The following is a 21,623-nucleotide window of genomic DNA, read 5'->3' as shown; positions in this document are numbered from 1 at the left end:
CCATACTTTCTGTAGAAGTATAGAATTGTATACAGATCAATGAGGATATATATAGACATTTGGTTTAATGAATTGGATTTGTATGAGATCTAAAAAAAGAGAGAAAGAAACTCGAGTCATAAGAAAAGACACCTGACAATTATTTTTACATTTCTTTTAATCTAGGTTGAGGTTAACTAATTATGAGCGCATTTATCCAAACAGAATATCCAAACAAGTATTTAAAATGCTTTATTTCTCTACAGCATGTGGTCAGTTGCCTGACGACTCAAACTGAATTCTTCCACTGCTCTACGTTTTGCTACATACTTCATAGCGGAGAAGAAACTAACGTCCGTGGGCGTGGCGTAGCATTTGGGCGGAGCAAGGAGTTTGGGTAGCCAGGCAGTGGTTAGTAGAGGGTCATTTGATTCACAGTTATAGCTGGCATGACATTGATTCCATGTGCATTCCTCTGTTTTGTGGGATTTTCTTTTTGTTATAAAAGAGCAACACAATACTATTTCTATCCATTTCCAAGTAATCAAATCCTGGAACATGAGAAGAATACATTGACAAGTATCACAAGAAAAGCAACATTAAAACTAAGGACCCCAACCTTCTGGTATGTGAGGATTTTGCAAACAGATAGAGGGAAACACTGTTAAGACCATTATACTGTACAAAAAACGAATTGTGAAGAGGTGTGTTCTGGGTAGGGGTTGTTTGCTTTTCGATGCACGTCATTCAGCGGGAGGGGCCTCCTGTGGTTCCCGATTCACTGAAATAAACACACATTATTATTATATTTTAGTTTGTCATATCACCTACAAATACAACTGTCCACAACATCAGAATGTCATTGCAACAGTTTCAAAAAGACCTACAGAGATCACTTAATGAACATTCCTACCTTCCTCCCTTGCTTTCATGCGAGCTACAAAATTGTAACTCTTGTTCCTGCGGTAGTTCTCATAAGGGTCGTCCAGTGACACCCCCACTCCTTTATACTGGTCCCACTTGTCCCGGAGTTCTCCCCCCTTGATGGGGTCCTGGATGCCCTGCTCCTTCGCCCCAAGCCCCCCTGAACCACTCCAGCCCATTTTCATGAGCAGCTGATGGCCCTTGTTCTCCTCTCCCAGCCTGCTGTCTGGAGGCAGGATAGGAGGAGCTGCTCCAAGCCCAGAATTAGCGCTGTTGAGATCACAACCAATACATTCAGTAATCTACAGCCTTCAATGCTCTGCTTTACATTTTCAATGTGAGAGTGACTGCCTCCATTATGTCGATGGCACAGTTACACTGTCTCTACCCGTCCCTAGCCCCTATCCGTATGATATGCACAGATTTGTAAGAAATATGTCAGAGGCAATACGATGCGTGAAGAGCAGGATAGTGCATGCTGAGATGAGAGGGACTTACGGAGGGGAGGGGCTACGGGACTTCTGAGGGGCGGCGGCAGCGGGGGTGGAGGCATGCCCGTGCCTCTCCAGCCGTCTCTTGTCAGGAGAGCGAGATCTGGAGCGAGACCTGGAACGAGAGCGACTGCGGGGCGACCTGGATCGGCTCCTGCTCCTGTGGAGGGGAAAGACAAACAACATGATCCGTCATCCTTCACCATGTTCACTCCACAGTGTTACTTATCACCACCTAACCTCCAACCAAATGAGGAAAAAGGTCTACCAGTCCATCTCCATTGTATCGTACAGGCGTATCTGATAGTATTCCTGACAAAATCTGCAATTCCTGTTAAAATCAGGAAGAATCCCATCTGTGCGTACCTGGAGCGTGATCTGGAGTAGGAGCGAGAGCGGGACCGCGAGGAGGAGCGGGAGGACTTGGAGGATCTGGAGCTGGAACGAGATGAGGAGCGGCCCCGACTACGAGAACGGCTGTGTGAACGACTACCCCCGTGGGCACTGGGAGACACAGAGAGAACACACACACTTCTTTAACGCACTCATCTCTCTTACAGTACTTACAGATGGGAAACAGAGGGCCAAACATTTTGTATTTCAAAGGCACATTTATTTTATGTTAAGTGGTACCCAAAGTCTCCTTGTACTACAGATAAGTCTATGAAATGGATGTGTCTGTGTGTGAGACATAAGGCTAGTCAGCAGGCAGACTGTCTCACCTGTTGTGTTTCTCCTGGCCCTTTTTCCTCCTGGCTCTCATCTTGGCTCTGAAGAACTCATACAGGCCGTTCTGTTCCCAGCCCTCACTGACCGACAAAGACATTGCAATCAAAAGAGCACACATAATGCATTGATCACTCAAGCACATGAAGTGAAAATGTTTGTGTTTTACCTGTTCCTGGGTCTGTCGTGGGAGGGGGGGCTGTAGAAGGCCTCCACAGCAGCTAGCAGGCGATCACTAGGCGGCATGGGGGGAGGAAGGCGGATGTCTTTGGGATCCAAGGCTTTGTAGTCATGGTCTTCAAGCTTACGCACATAAACAGGTAGAGAACAAAACAGTTTAGATCACTGGGGCCCGAGAAATACATTTATCTCTAGGTATGGTGAGCTGTGGAAAATGTATCCTTGAAAAGCAATAGACATCTCCATCCCATGCTACTCACTTTGACTAGAGGGGCCATGAGTCCAGCGGGCAGGTCGAAGTAGGGGACGTTGGGGACCAGGCTGGGGTCGTCCTGGTTGACGTGAGCCGGGGACAGCCGCTGCCTCATATGGGGGGAATGGCCGTTGAAGCCATGGGGCGGGGGGCCGAAGTCAGGGTGCTGGTTACCCCCCCAGGGAGGGTGCTCTCCTCCGCCCATGCCCGGAGGAGGGATCCTCTGGCTGGGGTGGTGGTGGGGCGGGGGGCCCATGTCTTGGTCAACACGCAGGGGCAAGGGGAGGGATTCAGTTAAATTACATGTTGTAGATAGAACTGTCAGTCACAAATGATCACGTAAATCGATGTGAACTGTAACTATGGATGGTGGTCAGGAAAATAAGCCAGAGGGGTGCTTATACAATAGTCATAGAAAAGTTGTAAAAAGAAACAGTGAATAATGAGCTCCCATGGTGGGAACTGTCCTGTCTTCTTACCTCCAGGAAAGTCTCCCTGTGGGTAGTCAAAGCGGTGTGGAGGGTAGGGTGGCCTCTCAAAGTGGTGCCTGGGTGGGAAGTCATCCTGCATGAAGCGCGGAGGGAACCGGCCGAAGTTGTGGGGAGGTGGGGGCGGCTGGTTGAAGGGAGGGGGCCCTTGCTGGTGGGGCGGGAAGGGCCCTCTGAAGTGAGGAGGCCTCTGCATGCGGGGGAAGGGGGGCTCTCTCTGGCCCCAGGGGGGCTGGTCAGGCCCCTGGTTGCTCCAGGGGGGCTGGTCATACTGTCCACTCCAGTTGGGAGGGGGCTCGTTCTGCCCTCCCCCTCCGCTCCAGGGACCGCCCTCCCCCCTCGGGGGGCCTCCGCTCCAGCTGGGGTCCCCTCTCTGCTCGTTCCACATGCCTTCATGGCTGTTCCAGGGCGGGCAAGGCGGGGGCGCCTGGGTGGGGTCGAACGGAGGCTGAGAGGGGACAAAAATAAAGGGTGTTTAAACAGAGACTCATCTTCCATGTTACTGTACCTTCACCACTCACTCATTCATCAACTCAACAGTTTGTTTGCATGGGACTGATTCAATAGATAGGAACTACAGTCAATCTGTTCAACTCTATGAAAACAGTAAACCTGTAAATATATCAACACAGACTATTCCTCATATCAATTTGAGAGTTTTACATTATAAAAAGGGAAAAGTCACACAGTGCAGGGAAAAGTCACACAGTGCATATAAACAACACAGTAGGACGAGCTTACTGGCTGATTGGGGTTCCAGCCTCCAGACATGTGTTGCGGGTCGAACCAGGGTTTGGAGGAGGAGTTATCAGAGTGGCCACTGTTGTTAGCACCGGGGTCTGATCTGGGCGGGGCTCCGTCATAATCACCAGGAGGGCCAGACATGGACGCCTTCACCTCTCCTGTTGACACCACAAGACGGAGTGAAGGATATTTGATTAAAGGGTAAATATGGCTAAAGATGAAGAATCTACCCATAATCAACATGTAAACGAAATAACATCATGAAGTGCTTGGGGTGTGTTTGTGGGTCTGTGTGTGTACGCAAGAGAGAGAGAGCCTAAAAGTCAATCAAACCTGTCACCAGCATATCTACAGTGCTGTTTTGCTAACAGAGAACAACAGCCTCATCAACATGTAAACGAAAGTACATAATGAAGTGTTTGGTGTGTGTGTGTGTTTATGTGTGTGTGTTTATGCGTGTGTACGAGTATGTTTCTCTCTCTCCCCTCACCAGGCTGAGTGGTGACTGCCTTAACGTCGGGCTCTGCTGCAGCTAGCTGGCTCACTGCTGCTGCGGCCGCCACCACTGCAGTCTGCTGCTGCACCGCCAGGTTAGCAACAAACTCCTCATGCTGCGTCTTAAGGGTCTGGATCTGCTGCTGGAACGCCAGCTGAACGGGCTGTACCACTGCAGCGTACTCCGTGATCAGAGAGGCCTGGGAGAGGGGGGAGGAGATGAGCCAGAGGGGCATTGTTAGTGCTGCAGAGAACACTGGCCTGGCCAGAGTACATAAAATCAATTCAATTAAAAGTAAATCAACTTTATTCAATTTTGATGGAACTTTTTGTGTGGCATGGGGCAGGACGTGTATATGTGGTTGACTTCAAAGTCCAATCCTTTTAATTGTCAGCCAACTTGCAGTATTTCACTTTACTAGGCCACTAGCCTCAGTCCTCACCTGATACTGGCCCAGGCCGACAGCTGGACTCTGTAACTGCTGGATCGTCACCTCATCGAAGTAGCCATTCTTTTCCCAGAGCTGCAGCAGCTGTGAGAGAAACAGGAAAGAGAGGGTGTCATTCAGACCACAGGCAACATCTATATGGAACAATGTCTACATTGAACAGGCAGTCCACTTACCCGCGTAACCTTCTGCTGTTTGTCCTCCTCTACAGCCAGGAAGCTGGTGCAGTAGATGGGCACCACCACCTTCTGCAGCGCTGCTAGCAGGTCCCTCTGCTGCTTCCTCTGACTGGTATGACACAAGACGAGGTTCACTTAACTAACCACCAATACAATGCATGACATAATTACTTCCATTATCGAGCACAAGCAAGTCAGTTTTGTTTGACGAGTTTAAAATACACATTAGATTACCACTCACATACAATATGAAAAAAGTGCATTCTGAGAGTAAAAACAAAGCCTTATTTTCATCATGCTTTTACCAGTGATGGAGGACATCATTGGTGAGATAGATGAGGTGAAGGCGGAGTTCGAAGTGGGCTGCGTCGGCTGTGATGCGGTTCCGGAGGTGTGAGCACATCAGCTCGCAGTGCAGGGGGCCCTTGGCATTGTTGAACATCCAGTTCTTACCAGCCTGGGAGGAACCGGAAAGAAACATACAGTGGGGAAAAAAAGTATTTAGTCAGCCACCAATTGTGCAAGTTCTCCCACTTAAAAAGATGAGAGAGGCCTGTAATTTTAATCATAGGTACATGTCAACTATGACAGACAAATTGAGGAAAAAAAATCCAGAAAATCACATTGTAGGATTTTTAATGAATTTATTTGCAAATTATGGTGGAAAATAAGTATTTGGTCACCTACAAACAAGCAAGATTTCTGGCTCTCACAGACCTGTAACAACTTCTTTAAGAGGCTCCTCTGTCCTCCACTCGTTACCTGTATTAATGGCACCTGTTTGAACTTGTTATCAGTATAAAAGACACCTGTCCACAACCTCAAACAGTCACACTCCAAACTCCACTATGGCCAAGACCAAAGAACTGTCAAAAAGGACACCAGAAACAAAATTGTAGACCTGCACCAGGCTGGGAAGACTGAATCTGCAATAGGTAAGCAGCTTGGTTTGAAGAAATCAACTGTGGGAGCAATTATTAGGAAATGGAAGACATACAAGACCACTGATAATCTCCCTCGATCTGGGGCTCCACGCAAGATCTCACCCCGTGGGGTCAAAATGATCACAAGAACGGTGAGCAAAAATCCCAGAACCACACGGGGGGACCTAGTGAATGACCTGCAGAGAGCTGGGACCAAAGTAACAAAGCCTACCATCAGTAACACACTACGCCGCCAGGGACTCAAATCCTGCAGTACCAGACGTGTCCCCCTGCTTAAGCCAGTACATGTCCAGGCCCGTCTGAAGTTTGCTAGAGTGCATTTGGATGATCCAGAAGAGGATTGGGAGAATGTCATATGGTCAGATGAAACCAAAATAGAACTTTTTGGTAAAAACTCAACTCGTCGTGTTTGGAGGACAAAGAATGCTGAGTTGCATCCAAAGAACACCATACCTACTGTGAAGCATGGGGGTGGAAACATCATGCTTTGGGGCTGTTTTTCTGCAAAGGGACCAGGACGACTGATCCGTGTAAAGGAAAGAATGAATGGGGCCATGTATCGTGAGATTTTGAGTGAAAACCTCCTTTCATCAGCAAGGGCATTGAAGATGAAACGTGGCTGGGTCTTTCAGCATGACAATGATCCCAAACACACCGCCCGGGCAACGAAGGAGTGGCTTCGTAAGAAGCATTTCAAGGTCCTGGAGTGGCCTAGCCAGTCTCCAGATCTCAACCCCATAGAAAATCTTTGGAGGGAGTTGAAAGTCTGTGTTGCCCAGCGACAGCCCCAAAACATCACTGCTCTAGAGGAGATCTGCATGGAGGAATGGGCCAAAATACCAGCAACAGTGTGTGAAAACCTTGTGAAGACTTACAGAAAACGTTTGACCTGTGTCATTGCCAACAACGGGTGTATAACAAAGTATTGAGAAACTTTTGTTATTGACCAAATACTTATTTTCCACCATAATTTGCAAATAAATTAATTAAAAATCCTACAATGTGATTTTCTGGATTTTTTTCCCTCATTTTGTCTGTCATAGTTGACGTGTACCTATGATGAAAATTACAGGCCTCTCTCATCTTTTTAAGTGGGAGAACTTGCACAATTGGTGGCTGACTAAATACTTTTTTTCCCCCACTGTACAACTGACTAAACTTTCAACTGACTAAATATACAAGACCATTGTCCAGCTCATCTATTGTTTATGTTGTGTTAACCTGGTGTCATGAACGTACCGAGATGGCGTCTTTAGTGCAGGTGTCAATGATGGGCTGCAGCAGGTTGTCAAATTCAGAGATGTCCTGCTGAGTCTCCGCCAGCAGTTTCTGGGTCTGCTGCTCCATGGCCAGAGCTATGGCTGCCGTCACTTGCTCCTGGAATCAAACAAATGACACCCATTTCAGTCTGGACATCTAGGGAAAAACAACAGCTGTCAAATGCATTTGCTTTGAAATTCATGTTTTCTGTCTCTAACATTTTATGACCAGAGAATATAGGATATGGTAGTGATGGTCAGTCTGCGACATTGGAGGGCCAGTGTGTGCAGGCTTTTGCACCAGCCCAGCACTAACACATCTGACTCAACTAATCATGGTTTAGAAGACTGACCGACCCTGGGGTACGGTAACCCGTACCTGTCTGAGAGTGAGCAGGTGCTGTTCTTGCTGCTGCAGATTCCATTGGCTCTGCTGGATGAGCTCATCTAGAGAGGGCGTGGCAGGGGCAATGGGGGGCGGGGCCAGGATGGCGATTGGTGGAGGGACATCTAGGACTTCCTTACCGGGTGGATTATAAAGATCTGCAAAACAAGGCCAAAATGTCTGAGTGATTAAAGGACAAAGCATGATAAAATAACATTTTTTCATTGTATTCTCAATGCTTTTTGTCATTTGCACAGGCACTTGGCAAAGTGACCTAAAAAAATGAAATTAATAATGAAATGAAATTCCTGAAAAGAAAACCAGTACTGAAACAAGGGCATTTTTACATGCAACTAGCTTCATGCAAGAAATGTTCTCATCTTCATTTATACTAAATTCCTTTATACTTCAAAGGAATTGAGATTTAAAAACATTAAGCATTTTGCAGCATCTCTGAAACAGCTTAAATTAAAAACAGCCGTAATTTTGTAACAGGAGAACAGGTGGATTTTTATGTCACAAACTTTGCAGCAGCATTGAATCACACGCAACGGACAAAAACAACATAAATCTGCATCTGATATCAACAAGCATCAAGAATATCAAAAACTCTTGCTTAGAAAACTGACATACTTAGGCTTTGCAAAGTCCAAACTTGAATTGTGGATGAAAAATCTAAAATGGAATGTTTTAGACAATAACTAAAATAGAAGTAATTCGATCAACACCAGTTGTCAGGGTATCCTTCATTTAAAAAAGATCATGATTGAAAAATACAAACATGAAAAACAATACAAAAACAAAGCCTTCAAGCACTGGTGGTGCAAAAACACCAGATGAATGTCGAGCAAAATGTGCAAGTTGGGACTTCTATCGTTCCAGTAAATACCTTCCAATTTATACTCCTCACATTCGTGGGTAGTAGGATCTATGTGGAGAGAAGCACACATTACAATACAGTGGCATACAAACAGCCACAGATTTAGCCTATCTATTATACAGAAATAAATTCAGATCTGGTCTTCTTCCTGCAATAACTAGAAAGATGTGAGCAGATGTCACAGGTTAGGCTACAATATCTGCACGTGGTGGTTGTGCTCCAAACCTGCTGCAAAACGGAATAAAAAGACTGTTGGCTTTGGAATCTAAGACAAGACTATTTGAATTGATAGCTATATGAACTACATACGCTGGTGGTGTTCCATAGCAAGCTTGCACCGGTAATAGGCGAAGAAGTCCCCTCCAAAGAGAAAAGAGAATTTGGGATTGTCCTTCTGTTTCTCCATTGTCATCTTCTCAAACTCGGGTCCATTTCGAGCCACAAACTGGGCCAGTTTGTCAATGACATTTTTCAGCTCTTGATCTGTGGAGAAAAAATAAATAAAAACGTTAAATTGGTGAGTCACATGATTTCTGATACAGTTTGACATCCATTTAGGGGTTCTATTATTGTTATGTTAAAAAAGCAATTTTGATCAGGTTATTATGGCGCTCTCAAACCCGGGTCATCCCTCTTTACATACTGTGCAAGGTAACTGTAGTCGTACAAGAGGGACAACATCGACGCTAGGGCTGGGCGGTATACCGTATTTTACTACACTGAACAAAAAACATGAACGCAAAGATGTTAACTGTTGGTCCCGTGTTTCATGTGCTGAAATAAAAGATTCCAGAAATGTTCCATACGCACAAATCTTATTTCTCTAAAATGTTGGGCACAAATTTGTTTACCTCCCTGTTGGTGAGCATTTCTCTCCATCCACCTGACAGGTGTGGCATATCAAGATGATGATTAAACAGCATGATCATTACACAGGTGCACCTTGTGCTGGGGACAATAAAAGGTGACTTTAAAATGTGCCGTTTTGTCACACTCAAGTTGAGGGAGTGTGCAATTGGAATGTCCACCAGATCTGTTGCAAGAGAAATGAATGTTCATTTCTCTACCATAAGCAGCCTCCAACGTCATTTTAGAGAATTTGGCAGTACATCTAACCGGCCTCACAACCGCAGACCACATGTAACCATGCCAGCTCAGGACCTCTACATCCAGCTTCTTCACCTGCAGGATCATTTGAGACCAGCCACCCGGACAGCTGATGAAACTGTGGGGTTGCACAACCAAATAATTTCTGCACAAACTGTCAGAAACCCTCTCAGGGAAGCTCATCGGCGTGCTCGTCGTCCTCACCAGGGTCTTGACCTGACTGCAGTTCTGCGTTGTAAGAGACTTCAGTGGACAAATGCTCACCTTCGATGGCCACTGGCACGCTAGAGAAGTGTGCTCTTCACAGATGAATCCCGGTTTCAACTGTACCGGGCAGATGGCAGACAGCGTGTGGGCAAGTGTTTTGCAGATGTCAGTGTTGTGAACAGTGCCCCATGGTGGCGGTTGGGTTATGGTATGGGCAGAAATAAGCTACGGACAACGAACACAATTGCATTTTAATCTATGGCAATTTGAATGCACAGTGATAACCTGACGAGATCCTGAGGGTCATTGTCATACTGTGGGACAACATTCCACAGGCCACAATCAACAGCCTGATCAACTACAGTGGGGAAAAAAAGTATTTAGTCAGCCACCAATTGTGCAAGTTCTCCCACTTAAAAAGATGAGAGAGGCCTGTAATTTTCATCATAGGTACACGTCAACTATGACAGACAAAATGAGGAAAAAAAATCCAGAAAATCACATTGTAGGATTTTTAATGAATTTATTTGCAATTTATGGTGGAAAATAAGTATTTGGTCAATAACAAAAGTTTCTCAATACTTTTGTTATATACCCTTTGTTGGCAATGACACAGGTCAAACGTTTTCTGTAAGTCTTCACAAGGTTTTCACACACTGTTGCTGGTATTTTGGCCCATTTCTCCATGCAGATCTCCTCTAGAGCAGTGATGTTTTGGGGCGCTGGGCAACACGGACTTTCAACTCCCTCCAAAGATTTTCTATGGGGTTGAGATCTGGAGACTGGCTAGGCCACTCCAGGACCTTGAAATGCTTCTTACGAAGCCACTCCTTCGTTGCCCGGGCAGTGTGTTTGGGATCATTGTCATGCTGAAAGACCCAGCCACGTTTCATCTTCAATGCCCTTGCTGATGGAAGGAGGTTTTCACTCAAAATCTCACGATACATGGCCCCATTCATTCTTTCCTTTACACGGATCAGTCGTCCTGGTCCCTTTGCAGAAAAACAGCCCCAAAGCATGATGTTTCCACCCCCATGCTTCACAGTAGGTATGGTGTTCTTTGGATGCAACTCAGCATTCTTTGTCCTCCAAACACGACGAGTTGAGTTTTTACCAAAATGTTATATTTTGGTTTCATCTGACCATATGACATTCTCCCAATCCTCTTCTGGATCATCCAAATGCACTCTAGCAAACTTCAGACGGGCCTGGACATGTACTGGCTTAAGCAGGGGGACACGTCTGGCACTGCAGGATTTGAGTCCCTGGCGGCGTAGTGTGTTACTGATGGTAGGCTTTGTTACTTTGGTCCCAGCTCTCTGCAGGTCATTCACTAGGTCCCCCGTGTGGTTCTGGGATTTTTGCTCACCGTTCTTGTGATCATTTTGACCCCACGGGGAGAGACCTTGCGTGGAGCCCCAGATCAAGGGAGATTATCAGTGGTCTTGTATGTCTTCCATTTCCTAATAATTGCTCCCACAGTTGATTTCTTCAAACCAAGCTGCTTACCTATTGCAGATTCAGTCTTCCCAGCCTGGTGCAGGTCTACAATTCTGTTTCTGGTGTCCTTTGACAGCTCTTTGGTCTTGGCCATAGTGGAGTTTGGAGTGTGACTGTTTGAGGTTGTGGACAGGTGTCTTTTATACTGATAACAAGTTCAAACAGGTGCCATTAATACAGGTAACGAGTGGAGGACAGAGGAGCCTCTTAAAGAAGAAGTTACAGGTCTGTGAGAGACAGAAATCTTGCTTGTTTGTAGATGACCAAATACTTATTTTCCACCATAATTTGTAAATAAATTCATAAAAAATCCTACAATGTGACTTTCTGGAAAGAAAATTCTCAATTTGTCTGTCATAGTTGACGTGTACCTATGATGAAAATTACAGGCCTCTCTCATCTTTTTAAGTGGCAGAACGTGCACAATTGGTGGCTGACTAAATACTTTTTTTCCCCACTGTATATGCGATGGAGATCTGTTGTGCTGCATGAGGAAAATGGTGGTCACACCAGATATACTGACTGGTTTTCTGATCCACACCCCTACTTTTTTTTTTTTAAAGGTATCTGTTACCAATAGATGATTATCTGTATTCCCAGTCATGAGAAATCCATACATTAGGGCCTAATGAATTTATTTAAATTGACTGATTTCCTTATATGAACTGTAATTTACTAAAATCTTTGAAATTGTTGCATGTTGCGTTTATATTTTTCAGTGGTATGGGTTTCTACTTGACCTTCTATAAATGGTTTTTGAATGTTTGGTTTGTTAAATGTGATACGTGTGTAACATGCATTTTTATCATTTACTCCGCTACTTGTCATCGCTCTCTGCTGTCTCCATGCCACTTTCCACACAGATTCCGGCCCGCCCCGTCAATCAAGGAGCGCACTTGCGTTTAGTCTGCATGATCAATGCGGCAGATGCACAATGACAATGAAGCGGTTTCCACTTTGAGTCTTGATATAAATCCACTAGCGTTCTATAATTACACTATTAGTTTGTGTTTCTTACATCTGCAAACAGCTAGTTTGTATTTTCTTAGCAAGTTGTGGCTAAATCTTGTTAGGCGCTAAATCTAATCGCTAATTAACTGGCTAGCTAATAAATGTACTGAGTCAGAGCAAACGTAGCTAGCTATACAGCCTGATACCAGTGATGGTGTAGACCTAAATCAGCATATTTGTGCAACAGTATCTTCTAAACCAAAGATGATTAGGCGATTCATAACTGTACGTTTTGCAGTATAAAGGACTTACATACAGTGGGGAGAACAAGTATTTGATACACTGCCGATTTTGCAGGTTTTCCTACTTACAAAGCATGTAGAGGTCTGTAATTTTTATCATAGGTACACTTCAACTGTGAGAGACGGAATCTCCAGAAAAATACATTGTATGACTTTTAAGTAATTAATTTGCATTTTATTGCATGACATAAGTATTTGATCACCTACCAACCAGTAAGAATTCCGGCTCTCACAGACCTGTTAGTTTTTCTTTAAGAAGCCCTCCTGTTCTCCACTCATTACCTGTATTAACTGCACCTGTTTGAACTCGTTACCTGTATAAAAGACACCTGTCCACACACTCAATCAAACAGACTCCAACCTCTCCACAATGGCCAAGACCAGAGAGCTGTGTAAGGACATCAGGGATAAAATTGTAGACCTGCACAAGGCTGGGATGGGCTACAGGACAATAGGCAAGCAGCTTGGTGAGAAGGCAACAACTGTTGGCGCAATTATTAGAAAATGGAAGAAGTTCAAGATGACGGTCAATCACCCTCGGTCTGGGGCTCCATGCAAGATCTCACCTCGTGGGGCATCAATGATCATGAGGAAGGTGAGGGATCAGCCCAGAACTACACGGCAGGACCTGGTCAATGACCTGAAGAGAACTGGGACCACAGTCTCAAAGAAAACCATTAGTAACACACTACGCCGTCATGGATTAAAATCCTGCAGCGCACGCAAGGTCCTCCTGCTCAAGCCAGCGCATGTCCAGGCCCATCTGAAGTTTGCCAATGACCATCTGGATGATCCAGAGGAGGAATGGGAGAAGATCATGTGGTCTGATGAGACAAAAATAGAGCTTTTTGGTCTAAACTCCACTCGCCGTGTTTGGAGGAAGAAGAAGGATGAGTACAACCCCAAGAACATCATCCCAACCGTGAAGCATGGAGGTGGAAACATCATTCTTTGGGGATGCTTTTCTGCAAAGGGGACAGGACGACTGCACCGTATTGAGGGGAGGATGGATGGGGCCATGTATCGCGAGATCTTGGCCAACAACCTCCTTCCCTCAGTAAGAGCATTGAAGATGGGTCGTGGCTGGGTCTTCCAGCATGACAACGACCCGAAACACACAGCCAGGGCAACTAAGGAGTGGCTCCGTAAGAAGCATCTCAAGGTCCTGGAGTGGCCTAGCCAGTCTCCAGACCTGAACCCAATAGAAAATCGTTGGAGGGAGCTGAAAGTCCGTATTGCACAGCGACAGCCCCGAAACCTGAAGGATCTGGAGAAAGTCTGTATGGAGGAGTGGGCCAAAATCCCTGCTGCAGTGTGTGCAAACCCGGTCAAGACCTACAGGAAACGTATGATCTCTGTAATTGCAAACAAAGGTTTCTGTACCAAATATTAAGTTCTGCTTTTCTGATGTATCAAATACTTATGTCATGCAATAAAATGCAAATTAATTACTTAAAAATCATACAATTACTTAAAAATCATACAATGTGATTTTCTGGATTTTTGTTTTAGATTCCATCTCTCACAGTTGAAGTGTACCTATGATAAAAAGTACAGACCACTACATGCTTTGTAAGTAGGAAAACCTGCAAAAAACGGCAGTGTATCAAATACTTGTTCTCCCCACTGTATGTTTTCTAATTAAATAATAGTTAAATAAAATGGAAAATGGAAAGAGAAAAAAAGAAAAGAGGATTAGGCGAGGCAAGATAATGTTACATGAAGTAGCTCAGAGAAAACATTGAATGTAGCCAAAGATTATAGGGTCCCCTGGGAAACACTGATCAACACTTTGGTTCCCACCCTGTCACTAACTCCACCCTGTCATTTTTATTCCTTGTCATGTCAAACACTGTATTCAAAGTGCCCAATATTATATTCCAACTATAGAATTATAATAATCATTCTATTTCCATGATTCCAACAGTTTACCCAAGTGTTTTGATCTACAGTTGAAGTCGGAAGTTTACATATACCTTAGCCAACTACATTTAAACTCAGTTTTTCACAATTTCTGACATTTAATCCTAGTAAAAATTCCCTGTTTTAGGTTAGTTAGGATCACCACTTTATTTTAAGAATGTGAAATGTCAGAATAATAGCAGAGAGAATTATTTATTTCAGCTTTTATTTCTTTCATCACATTCCCAGTGGGTCAAAAGTTTACATTCACTCAATTAGTATTTGCCTTTAAATTGTTTAACTTTGGTCAAACATTTCGGGTAGCCTTCCACAAGCTTCCCACAATAAGTTGGGTGAATTTTGGCCCATTCCTCCTGACAGAGCTGGTGTAACTGAGTCAGGTTTGTAGGCCTCCTTGCTCGCACACACTTTTTCAGTTCTGCCCACACATTTTCTATAGGATGAGGTCAGGGCTTTGTGATGGCCACTCCAATACCTTCACTTTGTTGTCCTTAAGCCATTTTGCCACAACTTTGGAAGTATGCTTGGGGTCATTGTCCATTTGGAAGACCCATTTGCGACCAAGCTTTAACTTCCTGATTGATGTCTTGAGATGTTGCATCAATATATCCACATAATTTTCCTTCCTCATGATGCCATCTATTTTATGAAGTGCACCAGTCCCTCCTGCAGCAAAGCACCCCCACAGCATGATGCTGCATCCCCCATTCTTCACGGTTGGTATGGTGTTCTTCGGCTTGCAAGCAACCTCCTTTTTCCTCCAAACACAACGATGGTCATTATGGCCAAACAGTTTTATTTTCGTTTCATCAGACCAGAGGACATTTCTCCAAAAAGTACGATATTTGTCCCCATGTGCAGTTGCAAACTGTAGTCTGGCTTTTTTATGGCGGTTTTGGAGCAGTGACTTCTTCCTTGCTCAGCTGCCTTTCAGGTTGTTGATATAGGACTCGTTTTACTGTGGATATAGATACTTTTGTACCTGTTTCCTCCAGCATCTTTACAAGGTCCTTTGCTGTTGTTCTGGGATTGATTTGCACTTTTCGCACCAAAGTACGTTCATCTCTAGGAGACAGAACGCGTCTCCTTCCTGAGCGGTATGACGGCTGCGTGGTCCCATGGTGTTTATACTTGCGTACTATTGTTTGTACAGATGAACGGGTACCTTCAGGCGTTTGGAAATTAGTCCCAAGGATGAACCATTTGTGGAGGTCTACAATTTCTTTTCTGAGGTCTTGGCAGATTTCTTTTGATTTTCCCATGATGTCAAGCAAAGAGGCACTGAGTTTGAAGGTAGGCCTTGAAATATATCCACAGGTACACCTCTAATTGACTCAAATGATGCCAATTAGCCTATCAGAAGCTTCTAAAGCCATGACATCATTTTCTGGAATTTCCCAAGCTGTTTAAAGGCACAGTCAACTTAGTGTATGTAAACTTCTGACCCACTGGAATTGTGATACAGTGAATTATAAGAGAAATAATCTGTCTGTAAACAATTGTTGGAAAAATTACTTCTGTCATGCACAAAGTAGATGTCCTAACCAACTTGCCAAAACTAGTTTGTTAACAAGAAATGTGTGGTGTGGTTGAAAAAACAAGTTAATGACTCCAACCTAAATGTATGTAAACTTCCGACTTCAACTGTAAATCGCAAGTCAAATTGCAATTGCAACATTTGGTTAAAAATAAGGCGTAGATTTTTTGCCAATATCGTGCAGCCCTATGTTGCAGTGTGGAAATGATCTCCAATGAGTGCAGGAAATGCAGGAATTGATAAATGCAAAACATTTCTGGTTGAAGTTTAATTGAACAGTGTAAAACAATCAGAATGGAGAAAGACCCATTGAAATCACTTACAAGTTATGTGATTCCACCCTATGGTAACGCACTACCCATAAATAACATTTTTAATTTGTATTATTCAAAAACATAAAATACAGCCAAAAATGCAAAAAATACCGTGATATGATATTTTGCCCATATCACCCAGCCCTAATTGACGCTAGCCTAGAAACTCAACGTTGAATTTAATTAAATTAAATGAGCGTTTGGAAAGTTCTCTTTCAAGTATTCGTTTCGGTATTTCACTTATGGGATACGCCTCCAGCGTATTTGTCAGAAGCCTTTATTACATTACGCCAGCCAGGATTGGCTGGACGTCGAGACGTGTGCGTCGGGGAAGGGTGTCCCGCCTACCCTATAACAGGTCCAACGCACTGTCTGAGTCATTCAAACACCTCTTTCATCAGAAAGCTTACCTCGACACAACTGCATTTTACACCAAACTATCTTTTCTAACCTGTCCTTTCGGAAACGGTATCCGGCCATCACACAAAGTGCCACTGTCGGCGAAAACCCACTAATCGCTAGCTATCGGACTAGCCTACCACGCAATTTTTTTTCTGACAGCTAAAAACATAGCATCCAAGCTATGGCGACAAAAGCATCTCCCACCCCAAACGAGGAGAAGCTCCCGGCACGAATCTGCTCCTGTGGAAACAATATAATCGGCCAAAGACACCCACTCGGTGTGCTCCACTTGCCTTGTGCTACAACATTCCCAGGAAGCCTTAGCTTCCCCCGGCTCCTGTCCACACAGTGCCCTCTTCACTGTGAAGAGCCTCCGTCGCAGGCTAGCACGCCAAGCTAGCCTTAGTCAACAGGACCCTAACATGGGGGACGGCGTCTCCGATGGCTTACCAGAGGCGATGGATATCCCCACGGGGAATCGTGGAGTGATGGCTAACGCTAGCTGGGCGACCAGTTCGACGCCATTGCCCCACTGTTGGAGGACTCCAGCAACGACCTCGCGGCCTCCCTGCCGGGCTTCCTGGTTGGAGACGACAATGACTCCACAGGGTTTTCCAACAGCCTCCTTTCGGAATCATCGGATGGAGACGAAGACTCCTTCATCCCCTCAGGCCACCAAACCTTCAGCCGGGGAAGCCGAAACCGGACACGCAGGCGGGGTACCATCCCCATCAGCTCTCGATGTGGACCTGCAGGACGTGTACAAACGCGCTGCGAATAAACTGGTGATTCCCTGGCCCAGTGCAGTAGCAGAGACCGCCACGTCCCGCTATGAGTGTAAGAGGCTACCCAAAGCCAAACGGGCAGTCAGGCAATTCCTACCAGTAAGTACACCTTTCTCTTCCAAGAACCCTGTCTTAAGGTGGGTCGGTGTTGGTCTGTGTTGACATGACGTGACTTGGGCTTGCCCACATGCCCCCCATCGAACCCCTGGTGGCTTCCCATCTACACCCCAGCCAGAAGTCCTCCATGATCTCGACTGGCCCCACCTTACCAACCAAGTACGAGCACTTCCAGTCCTCTGCGACAGAGGTCTACAGGTCGGTCGCCACAGCGGTGAGGGCTCTCAGCACCACCTCCATGCTCTCGGCATACAAAGCTGAGCTACAGGAGGAGCTAGCGGTCACACCGGAGCCGGGTCTATGGGATGAGATCTGTATTGCCACAGACCTCAACCTGTGTCTGCTTAAAGCCGCTGTCCAGGCGTCAGGAAGAGCGATGGGGCTCATGATATCCCAGGAGAGGCCTCGATGGCTCAACTTATCCACGGTGTCTGATAGTGAGAAGCTGAAGAACCTGGATGCTCCAGTAGACCCTAAAGGCCTTTTCGGTCCCACTGTCGAGGTGACGCCGAAACGGTGCGAGGAGAAAAGAGGGAGGGTGAAGCCCTCCAGCTCTGTTTGCCCAGGAAGACACAGCCCAGTGCCTCCCCTGTGCCTCACCGCACCTTCGCCCAGGCTGCAGCAGGTCGACCCCCCCTTGACCTTTAAGATCCCCAGCTCAGCAGCGAGTTGGGCTTAGCCTCATACATTTGCAAAGTTTTATAGGCTCGATATCACTGCACCGACCCTGGCGCATACTGTTTTACGTGTAGGATCTTCTGAGGGGCAAAGCCCATTTGTGTGATATTTCACACAGGGCAGTCGGTCGTCAGGGTAAGCTTGTTTGGCAATACGGGAGTCAGTATTTCCCATAAGTGAAATACCGAAACGAATACTTGAAAGAGAACTTTAGGTTACGACCGTAACCCCGGTTCTCTGATAGTATGAGTGAGGTATTTCACCAGACCACCCCCCTTGCATGAGCGAGGAAGAGGTGTTGCTTATTTTTGAATGACTCAGAGACGCTGCGTCTGACCTTTTATAGGGTAGGAGGGACACCCTTCCCCGATGCACACGTCTCGACGTCCAGCCAATCATGGCTGGCGAAGTGTAATAAAGGCTTCTGACGAATACGCTAGGGGCGTATCCCATAAGTGAAATACCTCACACTATCAGAAAACTGGGGTTACGGTCGTCACCTTAAGTTTCCTCTCATGACCTCTACAAGCCAGAATGTTTAATACAATTATATTTTAACTTACTTTACCAGTTGTCCATGTGGTTGGTCCTTTTGCAGGTAGGAATGAGACAGTGGCAGCGTTCTATTAAGATGGCGCGGGTTGAACCGGCCTATGGCCTGTCAAGTGACTGGGCGAAGCCGGTGAGGGAGGAGCGTCCTGCTTAAATCGAACTAAAATCTGCACTGCTCGGTATATGTTCGAATTTTCTAACTAGTTTGCATTGGCAAGGCATATAAAGCGATATATTGTCTCGCATTACTACACGCAAAAGGACCAACCGCACAGACTACTAGTAAAAGTTCACTGAAATAGGCCTGGATCAGGCTTCTTGCAAGTCGTTTGAGATTTAACAGTTGACTCTTATGTATGCCATTGCATATGGATGAGCTTGTTAAAAAGCTATGATTTAAAGTGGGCTTCTTGTTTAGAAATAGATCTTGCCTCTCCCTAAATAGCAGGAAGCAGATTGTACAGTCAACTTTCCTGACAGTTCTTGACTATGGTGACACCTTTTACCAGATTGCAGCAGGCAGTACTCTTAAACCTTTGGATGCCGTCTACCAGTGCCCTTCGCTTTATCACAGTGACAGTTTTAATACTCATCACTGCATCCTGTTTCAAAAGTCCTGTAGATCACTTAATTATTCCCTTTTTGTTTACAAAGCTCTACAACACAAGCTTCCAACTTATCTAACTTTGTTGCTAACGTATAACAGAATGAGCTAACAAACCCGCTCGCAGGATTAGTTAACTCGAGGTCCCTCTGGTCTCGACCAATTTAGGTAAATCCTCCTTTAGTTTTAGTGCCGCCCATTTCTGGAATAACCTACAAATTTCCTTGCATCTTGATTCCCTGGTGCCGCTAGGACAGTTTAGGACTCTGCTGTTGAATTAATTAATTGAGGATTGCAGTTGTTTCGATTGATTGTAGTGGTTTATTTGTTGAAATTGTGGTGTTGAGGTTGTGACTTGTAGTAGTTTTAAATTCTTCTTGTTTTATTTGTAATGTTAATTTTTCTCAGTTTGTGAGAAAATGTTTGTACTCAAGGCACCATTGGGAATGAGAACCTGGTCTCAATTTGGCTACCTTGAATAAATACAAGTTAATAAAAAAAAAAGTTAATATTATTTTATTCAACATTCTGTTAATTTATGACCGACGTTGAATCCATAGACCCGAGTGGCGCAGTGGTCTAAGGCACTGCATCGCAGTGCTAGCTGTGCCACTAGAGATCCTGGTTCGAATCCAGGCTCTGTCGTAGCCGGCCCGTGACCGGGAGACCCATGGGGGCGGCGCACAATTGACCCAGCGTCGTCTAGGGTAGGGGAGGGAATGGCCGGCAGGGATGTAGCTCAGTTGGTAGAGCATGGCGTTTGCAACGCCAGGGTTGTGGGTTCGATTCCCACCGGGGTATGAAAAATATAAAAAATCATGTATGCACTCACTTAACTGTAAGTCGCTCTGGATAAGAGCGTCTGCTAAATGACTAAAATGTAAATGTAATGAATCCAATGCAATAATGCTGCGTTCAAAACAACTGGGAACTCAGAAACTGGGAACTCAAACTGGAAACTCAGGAAATCTCCGACCTCCAAGCGTCCAAAACAACTGAGAACTCGGGGGAAAAAATGAGTTCCAACTGGTAAAACTCGATTTGAACGGTCATCCAACTCCGGAACTCGGGCCTCTTTCTAGAGCTACGACTTTCAGACCTGAAAATCACTGATGTCATGATTTGACCTCGTATGTTTCCGAGTTCCCAGTTGTTTTGAACGCGACATAATATGCAATTCAACGTCGGGTTCTCCAGGCTAAATCGACGCATGCGCGACTATACTATATACGCTAGCTAGCTATGTAACTAGGTGTAGTCAAAAACTGTCAAGGGAGGTTAGAGGGCTAATTTGAAAATTATTCATTAGTTAATGAAAGAAGCTAGCTAATAAAAAAAACGAAATTCTAAATTAGTAACGACAATCATGTGCCTAGCTTCATTGCCCAGCATGCTAACTAATTTAGCAAGGTAACGTTAGCACTTTAGCATTGCTAGCTAATAAAATGAAAGATACAAACCCTCAGGAGCTGTAGGAATATCCATGTTTGTCTTCAATCAAGTAACAGCGAGCCTGCTGAACCTCAAAGACCCACAGAGGGAATTAATTTGTGAAAATTCTAGCTAGCTATATGGTTAAAAGAAAATACAGCAGCATTACAAAACGTTAGACACTATGGCACCGGCGGTACTTCGAGGACTTTGGGCGCCACTGTCCAGAGTAAAGCAGCTACCAAGCTACAGCGCCCCCAGTGACTTATCAAGCAATGGGAGGACTGAAAGAGTACACAGGTAAGTCCAACCTTAGCAACATTAAAACTAGGTATGATGATACATTTTCTTGCACTGCCTAATTAAAGAAGCAGCCTGAACACCGACGACGATGAGATCACCAATAGGGAGGAGGTCAGAGACCTGGCAGTGTGGTACCAGGACAACAACCTCTCCCTCAACGTCAGCAAGACAAAGGAGCTGATCGTGGACTACAGGAAATGGAGGGCCGAGCACGCCTCCATTCACATTGACGGGGCTGTAGTGGAGTGGATCGAGAGCTTCAAGTTCCTCGGTGTCCACATCCCTAAGGACTTATCATGGTCCAAACACACCAACACAGTCATGAAGAGGGCGCAACAATGCCTCTTCCCCCTCAGGAGGCTGAAAATATTTGGCATGGGCCCTCAGATCCTCAAAAAGTTATACAGCTGCACCATTGAGAGCACATTGACTACTGCATCACCGCTTGGTATGACAACTGCTTGGCATCCGACCGTAAAGCACTACAGAGGGTAGTGCGTACGGCCCAGTACATCACTGGGGCCGAGCTCCCTG

The 21,623-nt window shown here is 45.2% G+C and overlaps 1 protein-coding gene across 1 annotated transcript; it reads right to left on the bottom strand.

Moving 5' to 3' along the window:
• Window positions 1–138: 138 nt before the first annotated feature.
• LOC311130427 (calcium homeostasis endoplasmic reticulum protein-like) lies at window positions 139–20,967 on the bottom strand. Its single transcript, XM_084163150.1, has 18 exons — window positions 20,816–20,967; window positions 8,686–8,859; window positions 8,386–8,424; window positions 7,491–7,654; window positions 7,092–7,229; window positions 5,214–5,365; window positions 4,906–5,017; window positions 4,724–4,813; window positions 4,276–4,480; window positions 3,783–3,943; window positions 3,033–3,489; window positions 2,561–2,811; window positions 2,290–2,423; window positions 2,117–2,203; window positions 1,761–1,898; window positions 1,402–1,554; window positions 893–1,173; window positions 139–760 (listed from the first exon to the last, which is right to left on the bottom strand). The coding sequence occupies exons 1-18, from the start codon at window positions 20,838–20,840 to the stop codon at window positions 723–725; spliced, it is 2,799 nt and encodes a 932-aa protein (XP_084019276.1). The 5' UTR covers window positions 20,841–20,967; the 3' UTR covers window positions 139–722.
• Window positions 20,968–21,623: the final 656 nt, after the last annotated feature.

This window comes from Coregonus lavaretus, assembly GCF_964263955.1.
Source record: "Coregonus lavaretus genome assembly, chromosome: 6".
Classification (NCBI taxonomy): Eukaryota; Metazoa; Chordata; class Actinopteri; order Salmoniformes; family Salmonidae; genus Coregonus; species Coregonus lavaretus.
Note: the sequence above shows the minus strand (reverse complement) of the source record. Positions and strands in the feature narration are given on the sequence as shown.